The sequence below is a fragment of the Nicotiana tabacum genome, chromosome 7 (assembly GCF_000715075.1).
Source record: "Nicotiana tabacum cultivar K326 chromosome 7, ASM71507v2, whole genome shotgun sequence".
NCBI classification, from domain to species: Eukaryota; Viridiplantae; Streptophyta; class Magnoliopsida; order Solanales; family Solanaceae; genus Nicotiana; species Nicotiana tabacum.
The window spans coordinates 106,679,977-106,692,553 of NC_134086.1; the positions used below are offsets into that span (position 1 = coordinate 106,679,977).

Sequence of the window (12,577 nt, forward strand, 5' to 3'; positions counted from 1 at the left end):
TCTCTCGATATTTTGTACTCTCTTTTGTATAATGAATTATTGATCTCCACCAGTAGATATAGGTCAACTAACCAAATCACATTAAATATTTGTGTCTATTTTGATATATTTCTCATCTACGGGGCCGGCTCAAGGCCAAAGCCACTAAGGCAATGGTCTTAGGCCCCCAAATTAGTGAGTCCTCATTTTTTAATAGTGAATTTTATATTTAATTTTTTGAAAAAGCAATGAATGTTTTTAACTAAAAGATATAAGATCTTTATGTTAAAAATGATTAAATAGCGATCATTTAATAATTTATACTTTGTCATTAATATACCTTTTTTTTCCTCCAGTCTCATTAAAATTTATACTTTGTACATTTTTTTATATATTGAATTGTTTATTCTCTCAAAAAAATAACATAAAGAACATCAAATAGATTAAAGTACACATACTTTTTCATTTTTTTCAAGTTCTTAAGCAGTAGAACAATGAAATTATATTTTAATATCAAGTAATTCAACTTCTAGAATCATGCTTTATTGTTTTCAATTTCTACTATTTTTTCTTTTAATTTAACATTTGTTATTTTTATAATGTAGATGTTGTTTTTATATTATATATTAATTTAGAATTTAAATTTGTCAAATAAAAAATATCAATGAGATTACTTATTTACACAATTTAAAAAAGAGAAAGAGGGATTGAAGCGTTAATACATCCTCAACATGGAGCTCTTTAAAATAATATTTAAAAAGGATTAAATAGATTGACTGTATTGTCAATTAATAAAGAATTATTAGATGAAATTAATTATAAAGAATATTGACCACTTTACAATAAGTTAAAAAAATAAACCTTACATAAAAATATAAAAAAAACTTAAAAGTAATCTGCTAAACTCTAAGTAAAATAAAAGAAAATTGGCATTGGAACATGTATGCAGCCATCACGCTGCATACACCACCAACAACAAAAACAACAACCAGTGTAATTTTACAAATGGGGTATGAAGAGGGTAATATGTACGCATACCTTACCTCTATCCCTCTACCCGATGATCAGACACTGTGTCCAGCAGACCCTCGCCTCAAAGCAGTGAGGGGTTACGCTGCATACACCTTGATAGATATTAAAAGCAAAAAGCAAGCGCGGGTTGTCACAGTCACAGTCACAGATTCACTCTATTCACGGCGTGCACCACCACGCTTTGGCTGTTTCAAACAAAAAGGCGTTGCCACTTGCCACTTGCCACCCACGTAACCCCTCACTGCTCGATCCATACCACAGACACACGCAGCTGAAAATCTTCATCTCATCCAAAACCTTCTGTAACTTTTAGGGTTTCGATTCACTGCACTCTCTCAGCTACAGCTGCTTTTCTACACCATTACGTCTATATTTACATAAATGCATACGTATATATACTCCGTCATTTCGAAATGGCATACTTCTGATTCACAAGCGCACTAATCGAAGCCTGAGAGTAGTTTTGAGATGATGGACGAGGGTTTAGAGAGGGAAAGGGACCGGCAAAATGGCAGATTAGCGTCTATGGATTCGATTGAATCACGCTGGGTATTTCAGGACGAGGATGATTCGGAGATTGATAGTGTTGATCGCGATACTGTGGATGGAGATGGCGATTCGACACCGCTAAATGGCTTGGAATTGGACTCTGATGATGAGGATAATGCGGAGCAGAAGCTGATCCGTACTGGTCCTCGTATTGATTCGTTTGATGTGGAAGCTCTTGATGTTCCCGGTGCTCAAAAGAACGACTATGAGGTGAATTTTTGGTAATTTCTTTATCTGCACTTGCTATTAATCCTACTAATTTTTCTAGAAGCTTCTTATACTATCAGTTTATACCTTCCAGACTAATATAACAATAACTACGCCTTAATAGTAAACTATTTGTGATAAGCTATATGAAACTTCTACATCCGTTCGCTTTATTTGGGCCAATGCCATTCCAAATTGATAACTGAAGAAGTTGAAAAAAATGAAGTTTACTAATGTTGCTAGTTAATGCCAGCGGCTGGTGCAACGCTGTATTGCTGTTCTTTCTTTACATGATCAACCTATCATAGAATCTATTTGTTGTGAAGATCATTTTCTTAACAACAACAAAAGAAGGAACTGAAATGTGGAGTCTGTTGATGCTCATTTGATGTACTAGAGGTAGATAAACAGAAGACTACAAGAACTTTAATAAATGGACAGAAAGAGTTAGTCAAGCTTAGAGAAAGAAGCATGAAACTCAAGCTTGTTTAAGCCTTTTATGAAGAAGGAAAGAACATACAAAGTTGTTGAACTGGATCTAGGTGCGTGCTTAGCTCTTTTCTTAGTAATCAGAGAAGTATTTATCTTTTTTTCTCCTATTCTGTTTGTGACAATGCTCCAGTAAATCTGCAAGCTGACATTTCCTTCAGCTACTGAAACTTTGCACTCCATCCCATTAAATTAATGCATTTAATCATGCATTTTACAGCTCACCAATGCCGATTTATCACTTAGTGCTGTTTTAATCTGACTGGAAGTTTCACCTTTCTGACTAAGCTAATGTCCTTTGTCCAAGTTCACATATCCTATAGTTTCTTTACCACGAATGACATGTGAATGCCAGTTACCTTCTTGTTAGAGACAAAAACATTTCCAATCTAGATCGAGACTAGGCCAGAAGTCATTTGATGGCTATACCTATAGAAAATTAAGGTGTGAAATGACTATCCAGCAAACTTGAAGCTGTGTGCAGAGGAATAAGCCTTTCAGCCCGAAGAAATGGCTGAAAGCCAGCATTCTGCAGTGAATGCTCTGCCAGTGTCATTGCCTGCAAATCTTTTTTTTTTTTTGAGAAGGTGTCATTGCCTGCAAATCTTTTAAAAGAAAAATGATGCTGCCAGCAAAATAGGCTAAAATCAAGGCGCAAAAGGGGCCTAGAATCTGTTAGTGGTGGTTTTTTGTTATCCACAGTACCTTACCATTAAAAAAATAAGGGGGCCAAGAATCTGCCGGCTATTATTGCTACAAGATAAATGGTAATGCTTCACACATGAGCTAATACCAGCTAGTCATAATGGGCCAAGTCAGGTACTAATAACAAATACTAGAAAGATGATATAGTTACTACAAGCTTCTAGGTTGGCATTTGCTTCAAAAAATCTGGAAACTTGTTTTGTAATTTTTTTTTTTTCAAATTTTTTTGCAAAAGTTGTTTTTGAACCAAATACCAAGTCAGGCACCACTAACGGATATCAATTTTATTTGGAAAACTGAAAAAACTTTTCTTTCTTGATGATTGGTTGAAAATAAGTTATTATTATATATGTATGTATTTTTTTTCCGCAAAAACCCTTCTCCGTATATTCTTTTTTGCAATAATTCTTCTTCAAATTTTGAAGCAACACCACCTAAAAACTGAAAATTTCTTCTTTCCTGTTGTTAGGTTGATTTTTTTTAAAAAGATTTTATTTGTGCAAAAAGCTCTTCTTCGAATTTTGATGCAAATGCCATCTAAGTTCTTGAATGAGTCAACCACCGATCAGTGATGGACTTAATATGAGAACCTTCACTTGCAATTTGCTTTTGGCTTTGTCTAATGGCTCCTTTTTCTATCGAACACGAAAAATAGAAAAAGCATTAGTCTGTTGGATTTTAAGCGCAAAGAGCTCATAAAGTGCAAACTTTAATGAAAAAGGTGCAAATGAAGATATAATGAAAAAATACATGTAATACAAGAAAATAACAATAAGCAAAAACAACAATTATTTAGACAAAAGAATTATTGGAATAGCTATTGTGTAGTGCTGTCTTCTTCAATACATAGCCTATGGGTGATTGGTGATGAGATGTAAGCCGTAGCGGCTTGGTGCCTGAACTAAAGCATTGCCCAAGGGAGGCGAAGCACTCAGCCTAGTTTGCACCTTGCTTCAGGACTGAAGCATGCCTCAAACAAACCTTTGACAATACTGCTTTTTATCTTAACTTCATTGGGTAAAGGTCCTTTCCAGGGAATGCTAGCTTTTATTTGACTTATGTTTTGACCAAACTTACATGATTTTGATTTTGAACAACAGATGCAGAATTATCTAAATTTTGTATTTATTTTGCAGGATGTCTCAGCGGGTAGGACAATCCTCTGTTGGCTTTTCAGACTCTTGGAGTTGTTTTTGGCGACGTGGGAACAAGTCCCTTGTATACCTTTAGTGTGATGTTTAGTAAGGCCCCGGTCAATAGCAATGAAGACGTTCTTGGTGCATTATCCCTTGTTTTATATACCTTAATCCTCATTCCCTTGGTTAAATATGTCCTTATTGTTCTTTGGGCCAACGATGACGGTGAAGGTAAGCTATCATTTAAACTGGCTAATCGTTTCATGACATTTACCACATTACACTCTGATTTATTCAATTAGTTGGTTAATAACTGCAGGTGGTACCTTTGCTTTGTACTCATTGCTTTGTAGGCATGCAAAGGTTAATCTTCTCCCCAATCAACTTCCATCAGATGCTCGCATATCAAGCTTTAGACTAAAGGTGCCATCTCCAGAACTTGAGAGATCTTTAAAACTAAAGGAAAGACTAGAGGCTTCATTGACATTGAAAAAGCTTCTTCTGATCTTAGTTCTTGCTGGCACTTCAATGGTGATTGCTGATGGTGTTGTTACACCTGCTATGTCAGGTATCCCTAGGACATTTTACAAATTCTTTTGGTTCTGAGAAGTGGATGGTTGCTGTATTATGGTCCTCTGGGTTCCTTTTTCTTTTGTATAAATCAGCCTTCCTTGTTTCTTTGTTGTACTTAATGTTTGTTTTAAACTATTGTTGATGCAGTAATGTCAGCTGTTGGTGGCTTAAAAGTCGGAGTTTCTGGGGTTAAGCAAGGTAATGCTACCTGTATAAAATTGTTCACTTTCTGAAATAGATAGCATTGCCATTTTTTATTGATCTATTACTCTGTCAGTTATAAAAGCTCCACAAACTGAAATAGTCTTACAAATGGCGTGCTCATAAATTTCATTGTACCACCCCTTTAAGGACATCTGTGGAAATTGGAACTATATATAGAAAGTAAGCACTCTTTGCAAAGATGACACAGGCTAATCAAGAAATGGCTCGAATTTGCTTTATATTCTGATAGTCCACGGGCAACGAGGTGTAAACTTCACTGCCATCACCTGGCTCAGTAATTGAAGGATTTTATGAATATGTTGCATGTTGCATGTTGCATTGCTGAGTATTTGTTGCCAGTGAATAATGTCAGAACAAAGATTGCTAAAGGAAGACTAATTGTGTGATGTGAGATATCCCATCATGACCTTAATATAGGCCAAATTATATCATCTGATGATGTAGTGATTTTACTAGCCTTTTATTTTTGGATTGTCATATCTAATGTTGTTGAAGTTTGATGTGGGATTGCTGCTGCCCAATTACTCTCAAGTATTTGTTCTTTGAATCTTGTGGTGATGAAGTCCTTAATTATTATTGCAAAATTAGTGCACATAGCTCAATGAATGTGGTTGCATGAAGGGGATTCCTGTGAGTTATTGGCTAGCTGGTATAATTGAAGATCCGATAATTTGGGCCAACACTGATTTATAAAAAACTCATTTTCTGAACACTTGAGCAGAAAGTGCTAAAACTAAATCCGGAATGTTATTTAACTTTCTATAATCAGACGAGAAAATGAAGTCCATTCACTCTTTTATAATTTTGCACCTTCAAGCCCTTTTGTTTCAAGTTTCTTAGATTTTATTTTCTTTTGCAGATCAAGTAGTGATGATCTCGGTGGCATTTCTTGTAATTCTCTTCAGCGTACAGCAGTATGGGACAAGTAAAGTGGGTCTTGTTGTTGGTCCTGCTTTGTTTATATGGTTTTGTTCCCTGGGTGGTATTGGTGTCTACAACCTCATTAAGTATGATTCTCGTGTTTGGAGGGCATTTAATCCTGTTCACATATACTATTATTTCAAGCGAAACTCAACAAAGGCCTGGTACTCTCTTGGTGGTTGTCTTTTGTGTGCAACAGGTAGACACCTGAGAACTGATTCTTTTTGATAGTTGACACTGTAATATGTTTCATTAAAAAGGGCATCAAGAAGATGCAAAGTTAGAAGAGGCATATTTGCAAAATAAACAAAAATACAGGAGATCATTGTTTGCCCCAAAACAAAGTTTCAATCTAGGACAAGAGAGCTAATAAAATCTAAAAGGTGTCCAATACTGTTTACGGGGGACAACTTTGTCCAGCAAAAAAGATTGAGCAAGCATTTAGATTTGAGTAAGTGGTTTGGGGTTGAGGTGCCATCAAAACATCTTGTATTCCTCTCATTCCATAAACACCAAAAAATAGTTGCAGGGATCATAAGCCAGATCTTCTCGATGGCCTTATCAACCTCCCAAAGACTCCAGCTCATATGTGCCTCTCTCAGGCTCTGTGGCATGACCCAACGTAGGCCAAAATTACAGTAGAACATGTTCCATAGGTCTGTGGCTACTGGGCAGTGCAGAAATAGGCGGCTAACTGTTTCCTGGTACCTCATGCAAAGATAACATCTGTCGACCAGCTGAAATCCCCTTCTGTTAAGGTTATCTTGTGTTAAGCAAGCTTCATGAAGGGCAATCCAATTGAAGCATGTCACCTTCACTGGTAATTTTGTCCTCCATATCAGTTTTCAAGGCCATGAGTGCAATACCTGATTCTGATTGTTAAGTAGCCTATAGCAATCTTTAACATTGAAAAAACCCTTACAGCCCCATCGCATACTGTCTGAAACATTCTCATCAATGTTGTAGGCCTCCAATCTTGCTAGCATTTCCATCAAGTTTTTCATCTCCCCGTCTTGAATAGATATCCTGAGATGCACATCCAAATTATTATTGCCCTGTTATGAGCAATTGAAGAATTCTTGTCCAAGGCAATGTTGAATAAGCTGGGATAGTCCTCCATGAGAGCAATGTTGTTTAGCCATCTATCCTTCCAAAACTTAATGTGAATTCCACTGCCTGGCTTGAAATGAATATTCTGAAAAAATTCATTCCCCAGTTTGCTAATATACTTCCAGGGCCTTACTCCATAGGGTGCATTGACAGTTTTGGTGCTCCAATTGTCGTTAAGCCCATGTTTTGCGTTGATCACCTCCTTCCATAGACTTGGTTCACATGTGCCATATCTCCAGAGCCATTTCATTAGCAGACCTTTATTGTGCATGTCTAGATCTCTCACCCCCAGTCCACCATTGCATTTATGCTGCAAGACCTTATTCCATTTTATCAAGTGATACTTGTGAGAGCTGCTGTTTCCTTCCCAGAGAAAGTCCCTCATGATTTTGTCCAACCTTGTAAGCACCTTTTTTCCATGGGGTTTAATTGAGTTGAGTCAAGAAGGTTGATGTTTGCTCCACTGAGCTTGCTTTCTGAATGTTGGACTTCTCTATTCTCTTCATATTGGCACAACATGAGATGTATTTGCAATTTACTTCATTAGCATTTTCCTGCAAACTTATTGCTAAGAAACATCATTTTAAACCTATCCATTTCTTATTTTCTCTCTCTCCCCCCTAGGGGAAGTCAATTTAAACATAGTGCTATCATAGCCCTAAGAGAACGAGATTGGGTTTCTGTGTGTTCTAGGGGTTACGGCAAGATAAGTATTTGCAGGCTGAAGTGACTTACTAAACTGGCTTCCACTGTAGAAGTAAAGTTTTGGGACTCATATATTGCTTGACGTGAATCACCAAAAGGTTGCAGCTCCAGAGATTTCCCTGGATAGATAGGGCTTCAGCATGAACTTTTTTCAAGTTCTGGTAAAAAGGCGGCCCTTGGACATGGATGCCTTTTAAGTTGTTTCCTTTGACACTGATTAGTACATTTTGCAGATTCCGCTTGAACAAGATTTGCCTGTAAAAGTGATGGGTTTTTTATTAGAGCCAGTAGAAGTCATGCTACGTGTGAAACAATTATCATTTCACTTCCCAATCTGGTGTTTGATCAAATTTCCATCTTGACTATCTTTCTGATCACCTTAATAAGCTTGTTCTCATTGCTGTATTCTCATTTCCATTGTAGGGTATGAAAGTTGCCTTCTTTAAGTTATTTCTCTCTTTCTTGTCGTAACCTGCGTGGTCAATGCAGTTACAATAAAATAGAATCCACTGAGATCGCGAAGCCCTTCTAAGTAAGGGCCTCTTTCAGAGACATGCATTTCCTTTTGGGCTTTTTTCACTTTTAGCTCGCGCCAGAAACTATTTACATTCAGTAGCCGAAAAAGTGTATAAAATTTGTATATAAGATACAAAATATATATATTTATCTATTATTTTGAGAGCGGCTATATAGTATCATTTTCCCTTTTTTTTGTCCTCTAACTTTTTCTAAAGGGTAAAACTTTGGGTCAAACTTTTATATGCAACATAACCAGTTCTAAAAATTAATCTATCTTCTAATTAGCATGTTGTCTTGTGAGGAAAACATAACAAAACGCCTCTTCGTGTTCATTTATCGCTTGGCCTATTAATTATTGTGTCCTAGTTCTACTTGTTTAATCTTCTGCTGATTGTTCTGCTTCAAGAACTTAGTTTTTGGGTTTTGGTCCAACCCGCCAGGGTATAGCTCTTCCATGTGTTTAACTAGAGAATACACATAGGGGTTTGACAAATTATTTTCTTTACCTCTCTTTTGCGAGAGCATGGATTTTGAATGGCATAAACCTTTAACCTTGGCATTGATATTGGCCCACAGTATTTTCCTAATGTTTTTCTTGTACCACCTGGACAAAGATAGCTTTTGCTTATCTGTTGTATCACCCTTTTTCTCGAAGAGTTTGTTTGGGCTTATAATATGCATACAACAGATCGAGTATCTCCTTTTCGAGTTTCTAGGATATGTTGTGTTTATAATTTTTCCATTATAGCTGTTTTTAAATATATTTTCTGAGATATACAGCTGATCACTAATTCTGAAATTCAGGTTCTGAGGCAATGTTTGCAGATCTTTGCTATTTTTCCGTGAGGTCAGTTCAGGTATGCAGCAGAGACTTTTTTGGTGGAAATGGGTGCTGCAATTAATATAATACCATAGATCCATGCATCTTTGGGATAACCCTGCCTCCCTCTTATATGCCACTAATGATGTCCAATTTGACAGATAGTTATTGATTATATAACGTTGTTTAATTTACAGCTTACATTTATGTTCCTTGTGCTGCCATGCCTTCTATTGGGATACCTTGGTCAAGCTGCTTACCTGATGGAGAACCATGCCGATACAACACAAGCTTTCTTCTCTTCTGTGCCAAGTAAGTTTCTAGTCCTGCAGCGCTCACTCTGAAAACATCTTGTTTATTTATAATTAATTTTGAAAAAATTATGAGAATAATGATGGGAGATATAACAATACATATCGAAACAGAAGTGTCATGATTGTGTGTAGTTTTCATTACAGATACGTTTCTGAATATAAAAGGGCACACAGACAAAGTACTCGATGGGTGAAATTCTGCAATTGTATGCAGGTGGAGCTTTCTGGCCTGTCTTCTTGATTGCCAATATAGCTGCTTTGATTGCCAGTAGAGCAATGACCACAGCAACTTTTTCTTGCATTAAACAATCTACAGCTCTAGGCTGCTTCCCTCGCCTTAAGATTGTTCATACGTCTCGGAAGTTCATGGGTCAGATTTATATCCCAGGCATGAACTGGTTTCTTCTGGCGTTGTCTTTGGTGTTGGTCTGCTCTATCTCAAGTATATATGAGATTGGAAATGCTTATGGTAATCTTTCTCTTTAGACCTTGCAATTTCGTTGCTGATTGCTCTTTCTGTTTTACCTTAATATTTATTGTTTGTTGTGATGTGCACATGGAGCTTCCTGATTAATGTTTGAAAGTTGGTAGATACAAAATTGAAATACCTTGTCCATCTACTGTCTTGTTATTTGTTAACTTGTCTTCCGATGTAACCACTACATAATCGTTGTGCTTCTTTTATTTATATAACATGGTCACTTATAATAATAAAAAACTACCATCTTGTTAACTTGTTATTACATTGATTTGACTGGTGTTTCAGAAACATAGTGTGTTTTCAAACTCATTTGTGAAAATCTTTAATGTCGTACTATCTTTCAATACTTTACTTTTATTTTTCAAGTTATCAAAATTTGAAGATGACAGGAAACACTTGTATAACTGTTTGACAAAATGCTGGTTTGTTGTCATTGAAACCCTAATTCTCATGCATCAGATGTTCTACATATTCTTTTGTGGTACAGTACGTTTGAAGTGTGTAGTATACGTACAATGATTGATTTATTCGTGAAGAAACTTAACGTACCTCTGGTATGAAGAGTTATTGCTTGTGAACCATGGTAGACAGGAGAAAACATTCTTGTAGTTTTTGGTGTTCAATTTAGAGAGTTGTCTTTTTAGATGAAAAACATAAGGTGCTTCCAAGTTTTCATCAAATTATTTATTGACTGCCTTGTTGATTTCTTATGCAAACCCTGTTTGACAGCTGTAGCGGAGCTTGGGGTGATGATGATGACAACAATATTGGTTACTATTGTTATGCTTCTGATATGGCAGATCAACATCTTAATTGTGCTAAGTTTTCTCATTATATTCTTGGGATTGGAGTTAACATTCTTCTCATCTGTTTTATGGAGTGTGGGAGATGGAAGTTGGATTATACTTGTCTTTGCTGTAGTCTTGTTCCTGATTATGTACATCTGGAATTATGGAAGCAAGCTGAAGTATGAAACTGAAGTCAAGCAAAAGATGTCTATGGATTTGTTGCGGGAACTGGGCCCCAACCTTGGAACTATCAGAGCTCCTGGAATTGGCTTGCTTTATAATGAACTAGCAAAGGGAATACCAGCCATATTCGGACACTTTCTCACCACTCTACCTGCTGTGCATTCCATGATCATTTTTGTTTGTATAAAATATGTTCCTCTTCCAGTTGTACCTCAGAATGAAAGGTTTCTGTTCCGGCGAGTCTGCCCCAAAAGCTACCACATATTCCGTTGTGTTGCCAGGTATACTAAATTTCCCTGTTTTGCTAGTGCCTTCACTACATAGACCAACTGATGTGACAGAGAGCTATAATAAATCTACACGCTTGCACAAATCTTGAGACCAACCTTATTAAGACTGTTGCATGTCAGATGGCTAAATGAATGTGTGGTGGACCATCACCTTTGAGAAGCTGGAAATTTCTTAAATCTTTAGGGCAAACCTATGTGTATGATGGTTAATTCTTTTCTGTAAACAAGTAATGGCTAAACGACCAGCTTATCTTCGTATGCCCTCTGCTTTGGATGCTTATAGATTTCAACAGTTTTCTGTCGTAATATTTGCATTCTCTTCTGCAATTGATGTGCATTTAAGTTTTCTTGGCTACTAATTTCTCTGTCAAAACTTTGGACCCACAGATATGGGTACAAGGATGCTCGTAAAGAAAATCACCACACTTTTGAGCAACTGCTCATTGAAAGTCTCGAGAAGTTCATACGCAGAGAAGCTCAGGAGCGATCACTTGAAAGTGATGGCGATGGTTCGAACTCTGAAGAAGAGTATGCCTTCTCGAGGGTCCTTGTAGCTCCAAATGGAAGTGTTTATTCACTAGGCGTTCCTCTCTTGGCGGATTTTAGGGGCACAGGAAAGGCAGTTATGGAAGAAAGCACTTCAGAAGAGCTGAAACCTGGGACTTCTTCTGAGTCGTTATTGTCTGATGCAGAACAATCCCTTGACAAGGAGCTCTCGTTCATTCGCAAGGCCAAAGAATCTGGTGTGGTCTATCTTCTTGGTCATGGAGATGTTAGGGCAAGGAAGGATTCATGGTTCATTAAGAAGCTTATCATAAATTATTTTTACGCTTTCTTGAGAAAGAATAGTAGGAGGGGAATTGCCAATTTGAGTGTACCACATTCACATTTAGTGCAAGTTGGCATGCAGTATATGGTGTGAGTTGGCTTTTTCTGTAAAGGTCCATATGAGCTATTTTGGCAAAAATTCAGGTAATCGCCTATCGGACAACTTGGCTGTTATGTACAGCATAATCAATGCCACACAATTTGATTGATGGATGCACAGAAACGGCCACACGCCTGTTGCTTATCGCAGAGCTGAATTTTGATGTCCGTCGTCTTAGAAGCTTGGAAGATTTTGCGTTTGTTATAGTTGTACAACGGATTCATCACCCAAGTTTGTCGGGTTGCACCTGGGACTGTAATGATTGCCAAGACATGCAAATCCATGTAATTGTAATTCTTTTTTTACTAATGCATGATGTTCAACCTTGTGTATAAATTTTATAGGTTTTGCTTGTGGGATGACTGATGTGTTTGCAGCTCGTTGCGGTGACGAGTTCATTTAGGAATAGAATCCCTACATTGCTCTACTTTATATTTATTTATTGCAAATGTGCTCGACAAAAAACGTGTAATAGTTTCTTAAAGAGAATCTTATGTAAAATACCACAAAATAAAGTTCGACCCTATTCATGGAAATTCGGTGACTATTCAAAAAATGGACAAAATCAGACCAAAAGTTGTTTGGAAAAAGTATTTACAAACTCGCAAAATCAATGCTAACAT

At 36.9% G+C, this 12,577-nt stretch overlaps 1 protein-coding gene across 1 annotated transcript; it reads left to right on the forward strand.

The window, feature by feature from the left end:
• The first annotated feature begins 1,112 nt into the window (after positions 1–1,112).
• Positions 1,113–12,290, forward strand: LOC107763624 (potassium transporter 7). The gene is given in 11 exon segments (XM_016582113.2): positions 1,113–1,770; positions 4,098–4,121; positions 4,124–4,328; positions 4,417–4,665; positions 4,818–4,868; positions 5,755–6,015; positions 8,955–9,007; positions 9,168–9,282; positions 9,499–9,753; positions 10,495–11,017; positions 11,414–12,290. Coding segments are annotated over 11 exon segments (2,562 nt in total). The 5' UTR covers positions 1,113–1,479; the 3' UTR covers positions 11,949–12,290.
• The last annotated feature ends 287 nt before the right edge of the window (positions 12,291–12,577 follow it).